Raw genomic sequence first — 19492 nt, 5'->3', positions numbered from 1 at the left:
AAATAAAATATCTTTTTTTCCAACAACAGCGTGAAAAACTTGACATAACTCGAAATTATTAATTACTCTCAAGTATAAGAATGTCTAATTATAATATAACCCAGTGAATCTAAGGTTGATTCACATGGAAAGATTTAATTTGTTAATTTCCTTTAAACTATCTAAGAAACTAAAAGTATAATTTAAATACATGCTATTTAATTTAAGTGAAACTATCGAAATAAATTAGTTAGGGTTATGGATCTACTCTTGGCAGTAGATATGATTTAATAGATTCTTTTTATAAACATTTATTGTGCAAAATATTAATTAAATAAATTAATAATATTTTCCCATTAATTTTATTATAGATTAAGTACTTAATGTGCCAAAATTTAATTTGTCAACAAAATGTCAAAATACCATTTTACTGTAATCTATACTAAGATATTAAGAATTTATTATACTAAACTCCCTTGTTTGTTTACAATAAATTAAAATTTTAAAATATAAAATATGGATAAAATCAAATAGAAAATAATATAATTTGTATAATTAAAAATAAAAGTTGATTAAATCATTTTTTTTATTAAGAATTTCACCTTACTGTAACTATTATTATTTAGCTAAGTATAATTGAAATAAAAATAATTGTTAAAATTAAATTACATATAATTAAAATTAAAATAGCTAAGATTGAAAATAAAACTAAATTTAATTTTGAATTAAATTTCAAAGTTTTGAAATAAATTACAAGAAATTAAATACAAAAGAAAAGAGAAGAAATTTTGGAGACTAAGTCTTCCATTTCTCACCCCTCTTTTGCATTTCTTCCCCTCCTCTCTGATTCTGCTCTTTCTTCACTCCTCCTCAAGTTCTCTCTTTGCTATCCTTTTTCTTCTCCCCCTTTGCACTCTTTATCTACTCCTTATATAGGCAACTAGCAATCACTTCCTCTTTTTTTCCTATTATTATTTATTAGCCAAGTGCCAACCGCCTGCCACTTGACTATCAATTGACAAAGTGGCCTCACCTATTTTATTTGTTTATTTCAATGTAATCCATCTTCTTTGTCTTTCGCTTTCAGTTTTGATTTTCTCTTTATTTTTAAATATATCTACAATATAACTTATAATATATATATATATATATATATATATATAATTTTAAGATAAAATTAACATTAATTTAACATAAAATTATATTAGGGGAGCATTAAGATAATTTATAAGTTATAAGTGCATTAATGAACACTGTAAGTGAAAAAATGATAATTTAAATTCTTTATTAAATGTACACTTTCTAGTGTTAATCAATACAGAGCCAAATCTAATTTAAAAAATGATGATAAAGTAATGGTTGTATAGGTTTTCGTCACAGAAAAAATTTATAGCAAGTTCCCCACAGACGACACCAATAAAGGTGCTAGATTTTTACTTTCACATGTATTTGTAGTTTATGGAGAACTTATCACAATCGCTGGCCTCAAATCCAATAAGGTGAGTAATTGAAAATAACATTCCATCACCAAGTTCGTATTTGATGAAAATCAAAGAAAGAAGAAAGATTGAGAAAATGAGTTTCTCTCTTTAAGTATAAAAAGTGATTTTTGGATGCCAAAGTTCCCATTTTCACAGAGATGACACTTTTCATAAATGATGGGTGATATGAATTTAGGGATTTGGTGTGAGTCTTCTTCTTAAAGACATATGTCACTTGTAATTTCTATACACGTGAAGGTTATTTTGATCGTAGGGAATGATTTCGCATGTGTGTATTTCTCTGTCATTGTGACTTTTGGGTGTGATTTCTCTAAACTAACAGATTGTGGAACTAATTCCTTTTCTTGCCATTTTATGAGATTCGAGAGAATTTTATCTTGACTTTTGGGAATGATTCTTTTATCTAGAGGAGTGGACATGTCAGTTTTATCCCCCCCCCCCCCCCCCTCTTCCCCCCAAAATGATTCTTTTATGCAGAAGAGTGGACACTTGGCGTAACATGGTGCTTTTGAAATATGGCATCTATAGGCCCATAAAAGTTAATTTAGAGAGTTGATATAGGTGGCTAATATGTGTTCAGGTGTAGCTTCGATGTACTCGAGGGATAACTCAAGTGGTTTCATAGAATACTTTGTATAATAGGAGTAGCTCATAAAAGCTCGTACGTGAAACACAATCTCGACAGTAAATTGAAAATATACAACATTAAATTGAAAATATAACAAGATAAACATAAATATAAAGAACACATAACGTTTATTTGGTTCGACCTTTGGGCTATGTCCACGGGTATGTCCACAGGAATAAGCCATCATCAATCCACTATATAAACGAGAGGCTATATATGATTTTACATTATCTAAGATGAATAACACAAGGTAGATAGCTATATAGAGATATTTTGTCATGACCCAAGCTAGACCTGGCAAGATATTGTCCACTTTAGACCTTAACAAGGCCCGCACGGTTTTATTCCTGAGGAGCCCATACACCCTAAAACGCGTTTTGCCAATTAAGGTGTGGATCACACCTTATAAATACAGCATCTCTCCTATACTTTGTCGATGTGGGATTCGCCTAGGGTGTTACATACACCCCCCCTGGGGACTCAATATCCTCGCTGAGGTTTGCCCCACCATCGCTCAAGAGGACACGTGGAGCTCTGATAACATAATGTCATGACCCAACCCAGACCTGGCAAGATATTGTCCGTTTTGGGCCTTAATAAAGCCCACACGGTTTTGTTCCTAGGCTCCCACACACCCCAAAACGCATCTTACCAATTAAGGTGTGGATCACCCCTTATAAACCCAGCATCTCTCTCGTGCTTTGCCAATGTGGGATTCGTCCAGGGTGTTACATATTTGGTGTTGGTGGAGATGAAGATGGTGAATTAAGATATGGAGAGTGATAATATGGTAGAGAAAATGATGAAAGTAAAGAATAGAAATAGTCTCCTAGAAATTGAGAGGTGGTTGATGATCTAAAATTGGGAGGAAAAAAAAGAAGAGAAGAGGAGCACCCCCAATGTGGGTGAATAAGACATTTACATAGTGGAGACTATTTGTAAGGAGAGTGCATAAAAAATAGAGCTAGTTGTCATCCTTAAGTTAAAAGGAGAGGATGTTTTTAAGGCTATGTCTCATATTTAGGGGAAAAAATAAGAATATTCCTTTTGTACTATATTTATTCTTTTATATCTTAAAACGTTAAACTTTGGCCATTAATATTCTTGTAATAAATTCTTTCAAATGGCATCTTTATATTGCTTATTGCTCTAAGTACTTTGCCAATTTTACCCGTGTAATTGTTCACGTGTCATTCATTTTTTAGTTCAAGAATATCACTCGAAATTTATTCCCAAACAATATTTATTAAAATGATTGTTGGTCTGTGGATTAGATTGGGCTGGATTAGAAAATACCAACCTACTAATATTGTTAGTTGAACTTCATATAACTTGTTAGGTTAAGTATTTTTTTTTTTTTAACCTAACCCTACCCGCCCAAATTGTGCAAGGTTGCATTGGTTACTATATATATATATATACTTATGAGATTGCACAAAGCACATTATAATTTTAACTTGTAATAATATGAAGAATCTCAATAGTTAAGTCTCAATTTAAATCTCAACTGTTATGTGTCATTCATATATTAGATAGTGAATTTCATAATTGGTAAAATTAATATTCTATCATCCAGTAATAAAATGCTATATCAATTGGCACTTAAGTTAGACTCAAATGGTAGGATTCTTAGTATTATTTTTGAACTAGAGATGATAGAATTTCCCACTAAGTCGAGGCCCACGTGGGTTTGTCTTGCTCAGGCTGGGCTTATTCCATATGTTTTGACATCAATAGAAACTCATGGAAGATAAAGAGCACGCACACCCACACCCACATGCACATTCCTCAAAATATGGACATTTTCCGTTGGAGTAGAGCTTTTAATACCCATTAAAATCCTTATTAACACCTTTAAATTATTATTTCCTAAAATATCCCTATTTTAGTTTATAAAATGCAAACCCAAAAAATATTTCTTTTTAAGTTTTTATTGAAAAAGTACATACAGATCCTAAAATCTTAAATTATTTTATTCTTATCATATAATTTCTATCTCCATAACTTCAAACTCTTTTATTTTTCTTAGAAAAATATTGACTAACATTTAAAATATAAAAACATAAATTATGAAATATGGTGGATGTAAAAAAATTTTAAAAGAAGAATCTATTTAATTGTTTAATTGAATTCTATTCGAAATTAAAAAATAAATTATTTATCTTTGGTTATTTAAGAAATTTCAATTACAAAAGAGTTCTATACGAAATTTTGAGCGTTGTCAGTAAGCCATCCCTTTCTGATGGCGGTAACTTAGAGATGGGTGTTCTGTATATAGAGAAAGGTAAAGACAATTAGCCCAAACTGATGCAGTCCATTTCATTTGAGTGTTTAAGTGGAACCTACAGTTTATACTTGTAATCTTCTTGTAGTAGCTGTAAAATTTAGGAATCGAGGAAATTATTCATTCCATTACTTATATATACATGACATTTCTCAAAGTTATCACCAAACTAGCTACTCTAAGTAAAATGAAAATATGCGTATAGACTAACCACAGAAAACCGCAAAAATACGTAATAATCTAATTTGCCTAACTGGGCATGTTTCCTACACTTTGATATCTAAACTTAAAGAACAATTAATTGAATTCATATACCATAAGCATAAGCATACTGTAGTGTAGTGATGATGTTAAGCACCTTGCAAACAATGTCTTCATCTGTCTACAACTGTAAAATCTGGTTCATTTGGCTTTTGCAACGATGAAAGTATGTCGAATTCAGTTCCACACCGCTTGCTTCCTCCTCTTCTAGTGCTTGCCGCAAGTTTTGCAGCATATGAAGTAAACTGGCCTGAGCCCGTTGATGGAGAAGATGCTTCTTTTTGGTCGGTTGCTTGGTCAGACATTGAGATCATGCCCTCTCTTTTCTTCAGCTCAGCTGCTTCCTTCCTTCTTTTATAACGAAACCAAGCTGCTTGTATAAAGCATGCGGCCCACGTTCTCCACTGAGGTGAGTGACATCTAAAAACATGCCTGAGTTGTTTGCAGTGCAGCTTTCGGTATTGTGATGCAACAAACTTCAAGTCCTCATCTACGAAAGCAAATGCTTCAACTTCGGTGATGGCCTTAACTGTGCGTGTGGATGAGGGGAGGATGACGCTTGGGCGAGGATCAAGAGCCCAGGTCAGGAGCTCTTCACCGCAGAAGTCACCTGGACCAATGCGGCATGAATTGAAGAATCCTGTGCGGCCACCACCCGTTGTGTAAGAATCTAAGTGGCCTCTGACAATAAAAAGCATCTCATTGACAGGATCTTCCTCCCGAACTGCGCAGGTGCCTGGTGTACACAAACGAGGCTTCAGTCTTTCACATACTGCTACTAGCATCCTATCATCCATCAAATCAAAGAGTGGTACCTGTTTCCACATTTATGACAATAAGTTGCTGATTAGATGATGATGAATTAATTAGTTTCTGGAGTCTGTGTTCCTTAATTTATAATATAACAATAATCATTCTTACTTGTCGAACTAGATCAAGGCAGAGGTGGCGTTTGATGTCTCTTCGAAGATCCGTGGGGAGGCCATCTAGTATCGATTCCTCATCAACTCCTCGAGTTGCAACCCATCTATACTGATCATACTTTCGCACACTCTGCTTTAATCTATGCGGGAGCTGCCTGTGATGCATCCATTTTTCTGTATCTGTCCTCCTAATCCTCCACTCTTCAAGTCGTACAGTAGTAGATTGCAGATATGTCTGTTGATTGCAGAAAAGGTGCAAAAGACAGATTTACTAAACAGAAACTGCATATGTGTTATTATATATAGAATTTCACTCTTTGAGGGAGTGTTATTTAATGGCTAAACTTACCTGCATGTTCCCAATGAGCAGTCCAAAAAGTGTTAGTCCAAGAATGGCGATGGCGATGGCAAAATTTATCTCCCATACAAAAGTGCTTGTGAAGAGATTCTGTCCGAGAGAGCTGCAAAATGTTACAGAAATTGGTTAATATGCAACCATATATGTGACTACATGATAACTTAAATTTAATGAGAGCGGCAAAGGAATCAAGAGAATTAACGGGCCTTCAAGTAACAAGACTAAAAACAGACTTCACCTTAGATTTCTCAAGCCCCACCAAAGACAGTAAAAGTACTTGTCCAAGAACCTAGAAGCGGTCACTCCCAAAATCACAGCATCAGCAAAAATGCCAAACTGATAATAGTTGCTTTTTGGATCACATAGGCTTGAAATATTGCTCATTTGAAACAAATTGACTCTAGATGAATCTTTCACAAGATGGCAGTCAAAAAATCCAATGTTGCACTCAAGATGATGGGATCTACAAACTTTCCTCCAACACTCTTCTTGCCGCTCTACTGATAAGAGGTACCAACAGGCTCCTAAAACCTATCAAAAGAGTGGCAATTAAACGACTAGAACCAACAAACAGAGTAACTTAATAAGTTGCTAATCATTGTATTTATGTTGAAGGAAACCCAAGTAACAGATATTTAGAAGTACAGTTTCTTTCACATAAATGATTTACAATCATAAGACTCATAACTTACATGGCTAGCCAACATGTAGAGCATCAGATTGTAAGCCGCCCCGGCCCATGACGTTTCCAACAGAACCCCAGAGGCCTTGATAATTTGATAAGAAAGAGGAAATGTAAGGTATAGCCTCAGGAGATACTGAAATATGATGATCAAGCGGATAACATTTTTTGTGCTGACCATCGATGAACCCTTTAAATAAGGGATTACAGCCCAAAGCAACAGCTGAAATATGTCAAAACAAATTCAGTTAGTTCAAAGAAAATCTTAAAGATGCCTCTAAATGCTGTATTATAACTGAACGAAAAATCGACTGCAAATACAGTATCGTGTGAGCAAACCAAAACAAAAGTAAACAAAAAATGGCATTGTCTACGGACAACATCAAGTCCTCATGAAGCATTTCATTTCCCTTTCATCAGTGAGGCCTAATGCTCCATTTGGTTGCAAAGAAACATAAAAATTAATGACCTAGACACAGAATAAGCATTTGGAACTAATGTACTAGTTACGGAACTTCTAGTCCACACTCAAACCTAAAGACAGATATTATACGGACAGCGCTGCACAAAAGCAGTCGTAACAGTGAGTTGCATACCTGTGGAATGGGTTGGGCAGCCATTATATCGAGCCAAAAATCTTTCCGAAGGTACCTTGAGGAAATTTTCGATGGGTCTATAACCAGATCGCCTCTCCCCAATACCCGAGAGGATGGAGCAACATAAGCTGTCCGAAATCTGATAAAAATTCTAAGAAAGTAAAATGCATCGGCTAATGATCGAATGACAGTGAGAATGATTTCAAGGGGTACAGAAACATTAATGCAGGCATTTTTCTTAGCCTCCGGCAAGTAAAAGAATAGAGGGTCAACAAAAAGAGAAACCAAGCACGCTACTAAGAAAATTTTGTTCCATCTGTTAATGATAGGTCCTCTAGGATCCAATATCACCTTCTCCACAAGCTCATAATCCTCAGAGAAGACTCTTGAAAGTCCCCTTTTATGGAAGGTCTTGCCCTTTGCATCATTCCCAAACTTATTTGAGCAGAGCTCACGCCCTGATACTGCAACAAATTTATTGGTAAACTTTGAAATATAACCCCTTTTGGGCGATGTGTATTTGGTCATCTCAGGATCCTCTTGAAATCTGAAATTCATGTAACATCAATTCAGTGCAGCATTCAGCCAAGAATTAAGAATCAAACAACATTTGGCCGCGTGCCTTTTTCTCATTAGACCACCTTTTTTAGCAAGAACAAAAGAGTAACAAGTAGCAAAATCGCATAGACAGTTTTCTAATTGCAGATTCATGAAACAAGTTAAAGCATAAAGGGATACATAGACAGACCTTATGAATTTGTGTCTAGCATCAGCCATGGCGCGAGACGATAAAAAATTATTTCAACTTCAATCAATGGATATGATCTTAGCATTAAAAAATTTACAGGGCATATATTCAATGAAACAGTGGATTCAAACCACATAATTAAATAACTTTTTCGTACACAATTTGTTGAAAATCACGGGTAAATGAAGAAATAACAACTTTTGAAGAAGCTTAAAGCACAGCCACATTTTCTAGGTAGTAAGTTCAAGTTAAAACTGTCAACTTTGCAACAGCTAATGAGTTCTGCAAATAGTCTATTTCTTAGATAAATTTGTCAGAAAATTCAAAGAAACTCGTGACAGAAAATTTATGATATAAAGAGAACTTACAATCACAGCTTGCTAAAATCTTTCCCTTTATTTTTGCTGCTCTGCTTGTACTTTATGACAGGTACTGACCTCATGAAACTTATAAAACTGTATTGAGGAAATACTTCAAAAACTAAACAGAACAAGGAATATGGGATCAAACATTCAAACAAAGACAAAATTTCATGAAAGAACCTTCTTAATTTTGTTTCATTTTATCTAAAGTATTCCATTTTGAGTCATCAATGATCAACCAATCATCACAATGTCAGAATTGAAGTAAATACGTTAATGTCCAAGTCAAAAATTAAAGCGAAAATTGTAAGACAAAAGTCAGAATATTTAGGTAATTGGTAATATCTATAAATTCCCAGAAATCTATGGGAAATTTGATGAAAGAACCTTCTTAATTTTCTAAGATGAGGACAAAGATAGGGGTCAGCCCAGCTTGAGTATTGAGACATCAAGTAGGTAAATGTAGGGCTGCACGGGACTGGTTGGGATTTGTTGAATTTGATCATATTATGAATCTCGTTACCAATAGTAAATTGGGATAAAAATGTGTCTTGATCCCAACCCGGATTCCAAACTGTCTCGGGTGACATTTGCTTTTTATCATACACTGCAGATTCTATCATAAACAACATGTCATTCTATTATAATCGATATGTCATAATCATATAACCAACATGTTAGACTCTTATGATCAACATTTCATACTATTATAAGTGACATGCCATATATATTTTATTATTAAAACAACATGTCATTCACATTACCGATATAACATGTCATATATTTCTAAAAATCCAGATTTTGTTGCATTATGGATCCCAATTGGTATTTTCAAATGTCTCGAACATCGTTCAAACAATGAATTAGGACAAATTTTAATTTTAAATCCCAACCCAAATCTTGCACCGAATCCCACTCCAAACGGACTGATTCCCAAATCTCAATCGGAATTCAGAAAATTCTACCAATGTTAAATGTTACTTACTATTTAGTTGATATAATTTAAGCCTATTAACCCGTTAGTTCTTGTATTATTAAAAAAAAAACTTAAAAACCTTTGTTGGATTTCCGTTATAGTATATTTAATCATCATCTTTTTTTTACCAATTACATGTTAGATTTGTTTAAATTTTAAGTTATATCAAATAACATTACTATTTTACCTTAAAAAACAAATTTAAAGAATACATAAGCTAACTGAATAATCACCCCCAAAATAGTTTAGGATAAACTGAGTATCTCCTCAACACCGAAGTCTAATAACATATTAACACGGGGGAGGGGGTTTGCTTTTGTGGCTTCCAGTTTAGCTGCTTTATGAGCATTTATTGCCTAATCAAGAAATCAAATTTAGGCGACAGAAAATTGTCTATCTACAGCATGTCTTGGTTGCAATTGAAGTCTTAACATGAAAAGCTTATTTGCATTTTGAATATCTTACCGAAAGTAATGGTCTTTTGACTTTTTTCCATTTTACTTTGTTTAAAGGAAAGTTATTTCTGCATCATTTTTATTTTTTTATATATATATTTTAACATGCTTTTTGTACTATTTTTATTTTTAAGTTTGTATCAATAAATCACTTTAATAATAAAAATAACTATTTTATCCCTCAATAAATTAAAAAATCATTTTCCTCTACAAAATTTTGAAAAATAAAAAATTATAATTATAAGAATATCTTAAATTGAATAAAATAAATAAATCTCAAACCCAATATGTTAATTTCTTGTAATTATAATTTCATTTAAAAATTATCATGTTAATTTTTTGTAATTATAATTTCATTTGATTTATATAGGGAAGTTTCTTTATATTGATATTGGGAAGTTTACAACAATTATAGGTAGCTTTGCTCTTCATGTTAATTTGTGTAAATTTTTCTATACTTAATTCAATTACAAAAATTAAATGAGATTATAATTACAAGATGTAAATTTTTATAATTATAATTTATTTAAAAAGTGTCATCTTAAATTTTGAGATTTATTTGTTTTATTAAATTTAGAGGCATTATTGTAATTAATTTTTTTTTTCAAAATTTCATAGAATAAAATAATTTTTTAATTCATTTAGGACTAAAATGATTATTTTTAGTGTCAAAGTGGCTAATTGATATAAGTTTAGAAATAAAAAATGGTGCAAATTTTGTGGTGGTTAAATATACATATAACAAAAATAAAGATAATGTAGAGATAATTATTCCTTATTAAAAATTCTACTTTACATATCATAAATTGAGAGTTGAGAGTAAAATTTCAAAAGATGTTCATTTTTCAATAGAGTTAGGAAGATTGACATGTGTGTGTGTGTTTGTTTAGGGCTAGAATTGAAAGCCCCTCTCTTTTAACAAGAATTTTTATATAAAATTTCATAATCATTCCCTTAATTAAGATTACTGTTGATATGAATTTCTTTTCTAAAGAAAAACAATTAAAAACTGAGCACGACCAAATGCATATTAATAACTCTTTCGATTCTATTTGCCAATTTTTATTATCCCCTCCTTATCCCTCTCTAAATTATTTAATCTTCTTAAAAAATATAAACATATTCACCAACAATAAATAGAAAACAAAAAAGGGACAATTCTGTATCACGAACGAATAAATCTTATATCAATAATTTTTTTTCTTATACTAAATTGTAGTCGTAAAAATGTTAGTGTATAAGCAGATCTATAAGGAAATTAAAAATATATGTAAGTATGCATACATTTCCAATACATCTTACAATATACCACACATTTACTATACATCTTACTATAACTCAAAAAAATCTACTCTCATTAACAACTATAGATAAATCCATCCATAATTTGTAGTTTTTAGAAGAAAATAGAGTTTATGAGAACTAAAGCCCTCAATACACAGCTTGTGAATGATACACATACATACATAGAGAGAGAGAGACTATTTTGAGTACACTTCACTTTTAGGTTTGCCGCGATGCTAGTATTAGAAACTTGTTAACATGAAATAAAATCCTCTCTTGATCTGAGCTTTACTAAATTCTTAAAAATCTTCTACCATGTATCTTTTATTAATAGTGTATGAGTAAAATTTAATTAATTTTTTTATTTATTTTTGTATTTATTTACAACTAATCAGTAATTAAATTATTTACTTAGGACATAATTAGATCAATAGAGAATTCTAATTCTACTAACAGACCCCATCAAGAATGATCGAGAATGTACACTAAAAAAAAAAAAATTCTCCTATAAACTTATTGAGATCGTATTCCCTCCTTCATTTAAATGGATTTTAAAGACTCAAAAAGTTGATTACTGATGATAATCATTAAGCCTAGGATACTTCAGTCCGTAAAACTAAAGACACCAGACGCAGCTTTCACTCCTTTTTTAAGCACGACTAATAAGAGAGTCCCAACTAAGGCACTTTGTACCCCGCAGCCTCAACCTAATCAAAAAGTCGACAATCAACAAAATCTAACCATCCGATCATACCCAATACTCTTTTTTAAGTACCAGGTCGCATCCCTAATTACAAGATGAAATTTCTTGTATATTTCTGGGCTGTCAACGAATGACGTGCAATTGAGATTTTGAAGTCTTCTAGCTGGCATTTTTAAGATCCTAGCAAAACATGTGGACAAGCCAAATAAGGCACATTTCATATGTAAAATCAAGTCAAATTTCAGGCTACATATTCATTTCTTGTCTCAATTATAGTTTTCAGAACATGGATGAAAACTTAGTGACAGACAACTCAAGCTACCCTTCATCTGGCAAGCGTCACAGAGATGGAATTATCAAAATGCCAGATGCAAGGATCCTGTTCTGAATAATGCAGCTCCAAAATTTCTGTGGCTCATGATGATAGTTAGAAATTATAACAAGGCAACATGCATTTCGCATATGCAAAAACAAATAATCATGAATCTGTCTTTGAAGCCGATGATTTGATAGCACTGATAAGCAGCCTTATAACAACACAAATAACTAACGATAAAATCAAAACAACTGAAAACTAGTTTCTGCCACAGCTCAAAATTGACGCCTTTGTGGCCTTGCTTCAGCCACCGAGACTCGAATTGCTCTACCGGCCAAATCCTGCACAAAACAAATTTTAGCATAAACATCTCTAGTAGACTTTTAGGTCCTCAAAAGAGAAGAGAATTTAACAGAATATTTGTAAAACTACATAAATGAAGGCATAAAAACAAAATCCTCTAGTATTGGATCTCGATTCAGCATGCATAAGATAGAGTTGATTGAAGAAATGACATGAGCAACGAACGTATAACATGCCTAGCAGAAGCAGATTGTGAAATCAACATTTTTCTCAATTTTAACAATATCCAATCATATAACTAATTGAAAATATGATTCAACAAGTCAGTCAACTATAACATAGAAGATCTTAGAAAGATGATATAGCCACATGATTCTTTTTGTATGAAGCGAATGTCAATGCTTTATGTGCTGAAGATTATCTAAAACCATTATACACACCAAATTACAAAGCATCAATTTCAAAAGCATGATTATCTCCAAAATAAATGTAGAAACTCCAGTCACAAAGATAAAGCTGAAGGTCCAGTTAATAATGACGCAAACAAAAGTGACACATTTGAAAATAAAAATGCATATAACATTGAGGACGAAAAGGAAAATAATGAACTTACTACACCATTCAAGGAATCAATTGCATTGTCAACCTCTTCAGCAGAACTGTAAGTCACAAACCCGAAACCCCGCGATCTACCACTCTCCCTGTCATATACCACTTTGGCTTCCAAAACCTTCCCTTGCTCACGAAACAAAGTCTCAAGAGCTAAATCATCAACACCCCATGAAAGGTTACCAACATAAACACGGTTGCCACCACTAGAAGGCGCACCAGCACCACCTCCTCTGGGCCCTCTGGGAGAGAATTCTTCCCTCCTAGGAGGAGGAGGTCCAGAGTTCACCCTCAGGGGTCGGCCCTCGAGTTCCTGAAATTTGAACAAGACTCTTGCTTAGGCATAACAATCACATTGCTAATAGATATGAAATCGCCCTGTCAGACGTAAAGTTCTCGTGAAATCAAGCATCAATAAGAGTGAAAATTTAAATAGGAAAAAGCACGGCACAAGGTAAGTTCGAAAGTGGATTTTGATAAATTCTAAACCAATCCACTTTCAAATGTCAATAATCCATTCAATCATTTCTTTCATCTCTGAAAAGCAGTAAGCCATTCACACATTAAAAAACTGATTTTTTTTTTTAGGCGAGAGTTTATTGCTTACATAGCCATTGAACTGCTGAGCAGCTGCTTCAACTTCCTCAACACTTGACATGGTCACAAAACCAAATCCTCTGCTTCTCCCAGTGACCTTGTCATATATTACCTGCCACAAATAATAAACCTCGTCGCATCAAATTCTTTCAAAATTCTAATCACTAACAAATACTTAATTTGAAAACATTTTCTCAATAAACAAACAAGCAAACAAACAGAAAAAGCTAAATCTTTCTACAAGGCTATCAACAGGCTCACGAAAAATGTACCTCAACCATCTCAACATTTCCAGCGGTTTCAAACAAGCCAGCAAGCTGAGCACTGTCAACGCTAAAAGGAAGGTTACCCACAAAAAGTTTCAAGTCGGGGGAGAAATTCGAACCGTCTTCATCGCTCAAAAGGTCCTCTTCCTGGTCAAACTCGGACGAAACGGCTACGTTTCTGACGAAACGAGAGGGGGAAGAGGGCAAGGGTTGAAAAGAATGGATGAAAGAAGAGGATATCGAGATGGGCTTCGCTAGAAGTTTGTGAGAAGAGGAGGAAGATAAGAGAGAAAATGAAGTGGGTTTTGAGTTGTAGAAGGCTAGGGTTTTGGGACTGAGAGATGGGAGCACCAGCGAAGAAGCTGACGTCGTAGACATGGCTACTGGCTCAAGGGTTTTTGAGTTTCTTTGAAAGCTTTGAAAATGAAGAAGATAAAGTTTTGTGTGCGCTCCCAGAAGAGGCTCAGTAGAGATGGATAGATATGGAACTTGTCAAGTGATGAGATATTTTTTAGGTTTATCCAAAAGTCTAAAATATCCTCCACGAATAAAACAAAGTATAATCTCATTTACTTGAATTCTTTTTACATTTTTTTATTTAATTTAATTCATTAGCCAGTGGGCTGATCCCCAAGCTTTCGGCCCACTCTATTCTCCTCCTTTTTTTTTTTTGAGAAGACTCTATTCTCCTCCTAAATGTATTAAAATGAGTTATTTTTTCTTGCATTAATTTGTGTGTAGAGTTAATTTTTTTTTGTTAATTTGTGAATGAAATTAATATTTTTTAAAAAAATTTAAGAAATTTATGAATAATTTATAAAAATTAATTTTAAATTGTATTATAAGCTATATGATAATTTATAAGAGTTAGTTTGGGTTTGCTTGTATATATCAATAGTATTGTATCTATCCAAAAAGAAAAAAACATTTTACAATAACAAAGCCAAATGAGGGATGACAAGATGCCGACTTTAATGTTCGATTATTGTTTGTTTTCTTTTCTTTTTTTTCTCTCTAAATAAATGCTGTTAAAAATCTGAGTCTGTCAATTAGTGTGGATATTGTGAATATGTAAACAATTATATTAAAATATTTAGAGGATAAAAGGGGAATTTAAGGGTACAAATAATTGGTTAAAATATCTGCTGTGGTGCTGCTCACGGAAGTCGATCTGCAGCGGAAGCAAGTTGCACAAAATGTGAAACCAACTCGGAGGCTTGGAGCGGTGGACCAAAAGATTGGGGGAGATCAGGGCCGTCCAATTTGAGAGGACATTCAAGTAGGCACGTTGAGGCAAAGCGAGGCCACTTGAAAGTCAAAAGTCAAAACAAAAATGAGCGATGAGATGCGGACTGGCAAAGGAGATATAATGACCAAAAATGGTGGAACTGGAAGATATTTTCGCTGGCAAATGGGTAACGGCGAAAATAAAAAAATATCTTTGCGGTAGAGAATGTGAGCTTCATATGTGCTATATGCTAGCTTTGTCACAAACATCATCGTGCCCTTCTTCACTTTACTCTGCATTCTTTAACTTCTACTCTGCATAGTACCAATTGATCTTTGGACGAGTAGTAGTAGCCCATGCTTCAAGTCTCCATATTATAATTTAAACACTTAATGTAAGACAGTCTTTTCTTTTTTAAATATAAATTGAGTAAACGTCGAATAATTATTTAATTATAAATATTAGTGAAAATCTTATTGTAATCCATTTGTTGTAATTATACCTAAAAAAAATACTTCTACCCTGCAACTTCACTCACTATCCAAATTGAATCTTGTGATTATGATATAAATTTTGTAGTGGAATGCTCCAAAAGAGACATAGTTGCTGTAAATTCACTTATTATAAGTATAATGATTGATATATATTAACTGCCAAGTTAAAAACCCGTACTTCTAAAATTTAAAAGGCAAAACAAAATATTTACGAACAAATACCCTACTTTGAGTGCTTGCCCATAGTGAAGAACATTATTAACACCTCCAAAACGATCCAACTTTTAACTCCAGACACATTGATAGAACAACAAAAATAATGCAATCAACAACAAAAAAAAATGATGCACCTACAGCCGGATTAATCTGGGTAGCTGTGTAATACCAAACACGTAATTTGAAAGGGGTGAAGCCGCTTAAGGGATTCACAGGGATGAAAGGCCGATAAGGGAGATGAGTCCCCTTTTTTGTCTTCATTTGTCATGTTCTCTATACACAACTGCTTTCATCTTCCACGACCTTAGGAGTTTTGAGTTTTTTCCAGTTACCAAAGTGTTAATACCATAACTTTCTTCATATGTGTTGTGTAGATTAGATGTAATTCAAGATCATAGAATGCCTGCAATGCCCTGTCCAAAAAACACACGTATTAGATAAACTAACATAAAGAAAACCAAATTGACATACCGATCGGTGGCTTACTAGGCCAATCAACCATGAAATGCATATAGTATATTACAAAATTCAGCAATGAGAGAATGAGGAAAAAAATAAAAATAAAAATGCGGAACCAGGGAAGAGACAAGTTACAAGCTCTAGTGCAAGTAAAAGATGAACTCCAATCCAGCAAAAATGATGGCAGCTACTCAGGAAAAGACAATGTTTATCTATAATTCTCAAGCCTATAAATAATGCAGCTGAAATGAACTTGTCAACAGCAAGCAATGACTATAATGAGGTAAATAATTTGAAAAAAAAAAATGAGAGTTTATATTGAAAATTAAGATTTTGCTGGTACATTTTGATTTGATTGAATCCATCCCCATCAGCTGATCATGCAATGAACTTTAGAACTTGTGACATTCCACTAAAATGAATTTGCAAATTATTCTGCAAAAGGTAGTAGTATTCTTCAAAATGGGTCTGAAACTAAAAACAAATAAAGCATCAAGTCTCAACTTGAAACTACATTTGGGGAAAATAAACAAAAAAAAGAAAAAGAAACATTAGCTGGCAACAGCACTTTGTTTCTTCTCTTTTTGGCTCCCGCGGGACATCTCCCCTCTAATCATTCTGGAGAGTATATCTGCTTGCTTCGTGTTCCCTTCTTGATTAAGGCCAGCAATCAACTTGTCACTGCTCTTCCAATCAGTGACCCCTCCTTTCTCCATTATTTTAAATAATATTGAATAGGCATTGAGGGTCTTCCCAGCTGCCAAGAGAGCATCCAACACCTTCTCATAGCTCGCCAAGTCTATGATGCAGTCTCTTCCCAAACAGAAATCCAACAACTTAACAGCAGCAATAGTCTTCCCTTTCTCAGAGAGAACAGATAGAAGACTATCGAAATTGGGTACGGACCCACTTTGCATCATTAGATCAATACGTCCAAGGGCTTCCTCAACATGGCCTCTCATGAGAAGAGCTTCCAAAATCTTGGCAACCAAATCCAAGTTCTCCTTCACGCCCTTCTCCACCATGCTCTTCATAACTCTGCTTGCAGTCTGAACCCTCCCATCTTCAAACAGGCTCTCCATCACTGACCTAAATAGTGAGGACGCTGGAGAATGTCCATCTTCAATCATACTATCTAAAGCAGTTTTAGCATCGGCTGGCTCACCTTTCCTCAAATAGCTCTCAATCAGACATATGTAAGCATCAGCATCTCTAGGCACTCCTCTCCGACCCATAATCTTAACAATTTCAAAAGCAGAGTCTGGATTCCCTTCTTTTGAATGGCCACGGATCAAATTATTGAAGGCAACAGGATCTAAAACACCCTTTTTCATTAATTGCCTAAAAAAGATTTCAGCTTTTCCTGTCTGACCATTGTGGCACAGATGCTGTATCATCAGGTTATAAGAACTAGCCTCCATATCCAAAGTACTCTGTGGCCTCAAAATAATCTCCTTCTCAACAAGCTTATCCAACAACTTAATTGCCCGATCATACATCTCAGCCTTGCAGAAGTTCTCAATTAAGATACCATAATGTCCAGCCTCTGTTGGAATGCTCAATCGAATCATTGCCTTAAGCACATCCGCAGCAGCATTTAAGTGCCCAGACTTACACTGAACATCCAAGAGCTTCATAAATACTGAATTATCCTTGGGAGGAATATACCTCTCTACCATCTCCCTCAAAACCTTCTGCACTTCAACCATCTTTCCTGCATCACACAACCCCGGCAACAGAGCAGTATAAGTAACTGCATTTGGCTTAACATCAAACGACTTCATTTCATCAAATATCCTAAGTGCATCATCAGCTCGCTCAACAGCAACATACCCTTTTATCATAGTAGTATAACTAATAACGGTAGGCTCAATATTCTTCTCCTTCATCTCCGCAAACAACTTCTCTGCCTCATCCATTTTCTTAAACCGATTATATCCATTAATCATGGTATTATATGTAACAACATCCGGGGAGATCCCCCTACTCTTCATATCCTCAAAAAACCTTATGGCAGTCTCAAGCTTCAAACTCAAAAAGAACCCCCAAAGCATAACATTATAAGTATGCCGAGTAGGCTCAATCCCTTCACTCAGCATCTTGTTAAAGTACCTCTTGGCCATCATATAGCGACCACGCCTAAGGATCAACTTAAACAAAGCATCATAAGATTTAACACTCCTCTCAACACCCAATTGCTTCATTATATCAAAAATTTTGACAGACTCTTGAACAATTCCCTTTTTACCGTAACTTTCAATCAAGACTTCAAACAAATCTTCATCCCATTGAACACCCTTTTTCGGCATATCCAACAAAATACACCTAGCATGATTTAACTTGCCAACACGGCCTAAGATTTCAATCATTTTCAAATGGGTTTCTCGGTCATGGTTAAACAACCCGGCACGCTCAACCCACCGGAAGAACTGGAGCGCATGCTCCGAATTCTTTGCTCCGTGAAGTACATTGTAAACAAGGTTGTGATCAAATTGGGGCACTAAAGCCCGAATCTTGTTCTGTAACCGGGTCGTCCATGCCCGCTCAGCCATCAGTTTACATATTGTATCCTCTAACTTTACTGGGGATCGGTGGTTACCTCTTGGGATCCTCTGCCTCTGGCTCGGTTCTTCATCTGCTTGAAACGGATCCGGGTTCGGAGCGGGGCTGTCTTGGGTCTGCTGCTGGTCATTGATTGAGCAGAAGAAATGGGGGAGAATGAGAGAATACGGAGCTTCGATTCTGGATATGATTGGATGAACCCTAGGCTTTAATTGGTGGGGTTTAGAGAGGGAGATCAAGGCCATTCCTTGAATTCGTAAAGTGGGTATTTGTGATTCTGAAATTTGAGGGTTTTTTATTTTTTGTTTATAAGAAGTTACATGCAAACAAAGACTAACAGAGACCCACACGAGAGGAAGGGAGAGAGAGTAAACAATTGCAGAGCTAGGGTTTAGTCATGGGAAAAGGAAAAACCCCATTCGTGCTTCAATTGCGTTGTACCATAGGGTACAAGTACGTAGTATACACTAGGCTCTTTAATTTCAAAAATCCAATTTATGTTAATAACAAGTGAAAATTATGGTATAAAATCATAAAATTTGAATGAATCATGAATTTTATACGGAAATAATAAATATACCTCGAATTATTTAAAACAAATTAGATGTGGATTTGAGAAATTAGAATATCAAGTCTCAATAGGACATCATATATGCATATACATACATATATACATATATACATACAAACATATAGATATA

At 34.3% G+C, this 19492-nt stretch overlaps 3 protein-coding genes across 3 annotated transcripts; all 3 read right to left on the bottom strand.

Annotated features, from left to right (window-relative positions):
• Window positions 1-4655: 4655 nt before the first annotated feature.
• LOC18038293 (protein CNGC15b) lies at window positions 4656-7990 on the bottom strand. Its single transcript, XM_006428709.2, has 7 exons — window positions 7962-7990; window positions 7214-7760; window positions 6628-6840; window positions 6174-6466; window positions 5927-6038; window positions 5576-5812; window positions 4656-5469 (listed from the first exon to the last, which is right to left on the bottom strand). Exons 1-7 carry the CDS (start codon window positions 7988-7990, stop codon window positions 4768-4770), a joined length of 2133 nt encoding a protein of 710 aa, XP_006428772.1. The 3' UTR covers window positions 4656-4767.
• A 3973-nt stretch (window positions 7991-11963) lies between these two features.
• LOC18038292 (RNA-binding protein CP29B, chloroplastic) lies at window positions 11964-14331 on the bottom strand. Its single transcript, XM_006428708.2, has 4 exons — window positions 13839-14331; window positions 13577-13678; window positions 12974-13282; window positions 11964-12398 (listed from the first exon to the last, which is right to left on the bottom strand). Exons 1-4 carry the CDS (start codon window positions 14208-14210, stop codon window positions 12333-12335), a joined length of 849 nt encoding a protein of 282 aa, XP_006428771.1. The 5' UTR covers window positions 14211-14331; the 3' UTR covers window positions 11964-12332.
• A 2238-nt stretch (window positions 14332-16569) lies between these two features.
• Window positions 16570-19253, bottom strand: LOC18038081 (pentatricopeptide repeat-containing protein At2g37230). The gene has a single exon (XM_024182693.1). It carries the CDS (start codon window positions 19034-19036, stop codon window positions 16781-16783), a length of 2256 nt encoding a protein of 751 aa, XP_024038461.1. The 5' UTR covers window positions 19037-19253; the 3' UTR covers window positions 16570-16780.
• Window positions 19254-19492: the final 239 nt, after the last annotated feature.

This window comes from Citrus clementina, unplaced genomic scaffold (assembly GCF_000493195.1).
Source record: "Citrus clementina cultivar Clemenules unplaced genomic scaffold, Citrus_clementina_v1.0 scaffold_6, whole genome shotgun sequence".
In the NCBI taxonomy this organism is placed as follows: Eukaryota; Viridiplantae; Streptophyta; class Magnoliopsida; order Sapindales; family Rutaceae; genus Citrus; species Citrus x clementina.
Note: the sequence above shows the minus strand (reverse complement) of the source record. Positions and strands in the feature narration are given on the sequence as shown.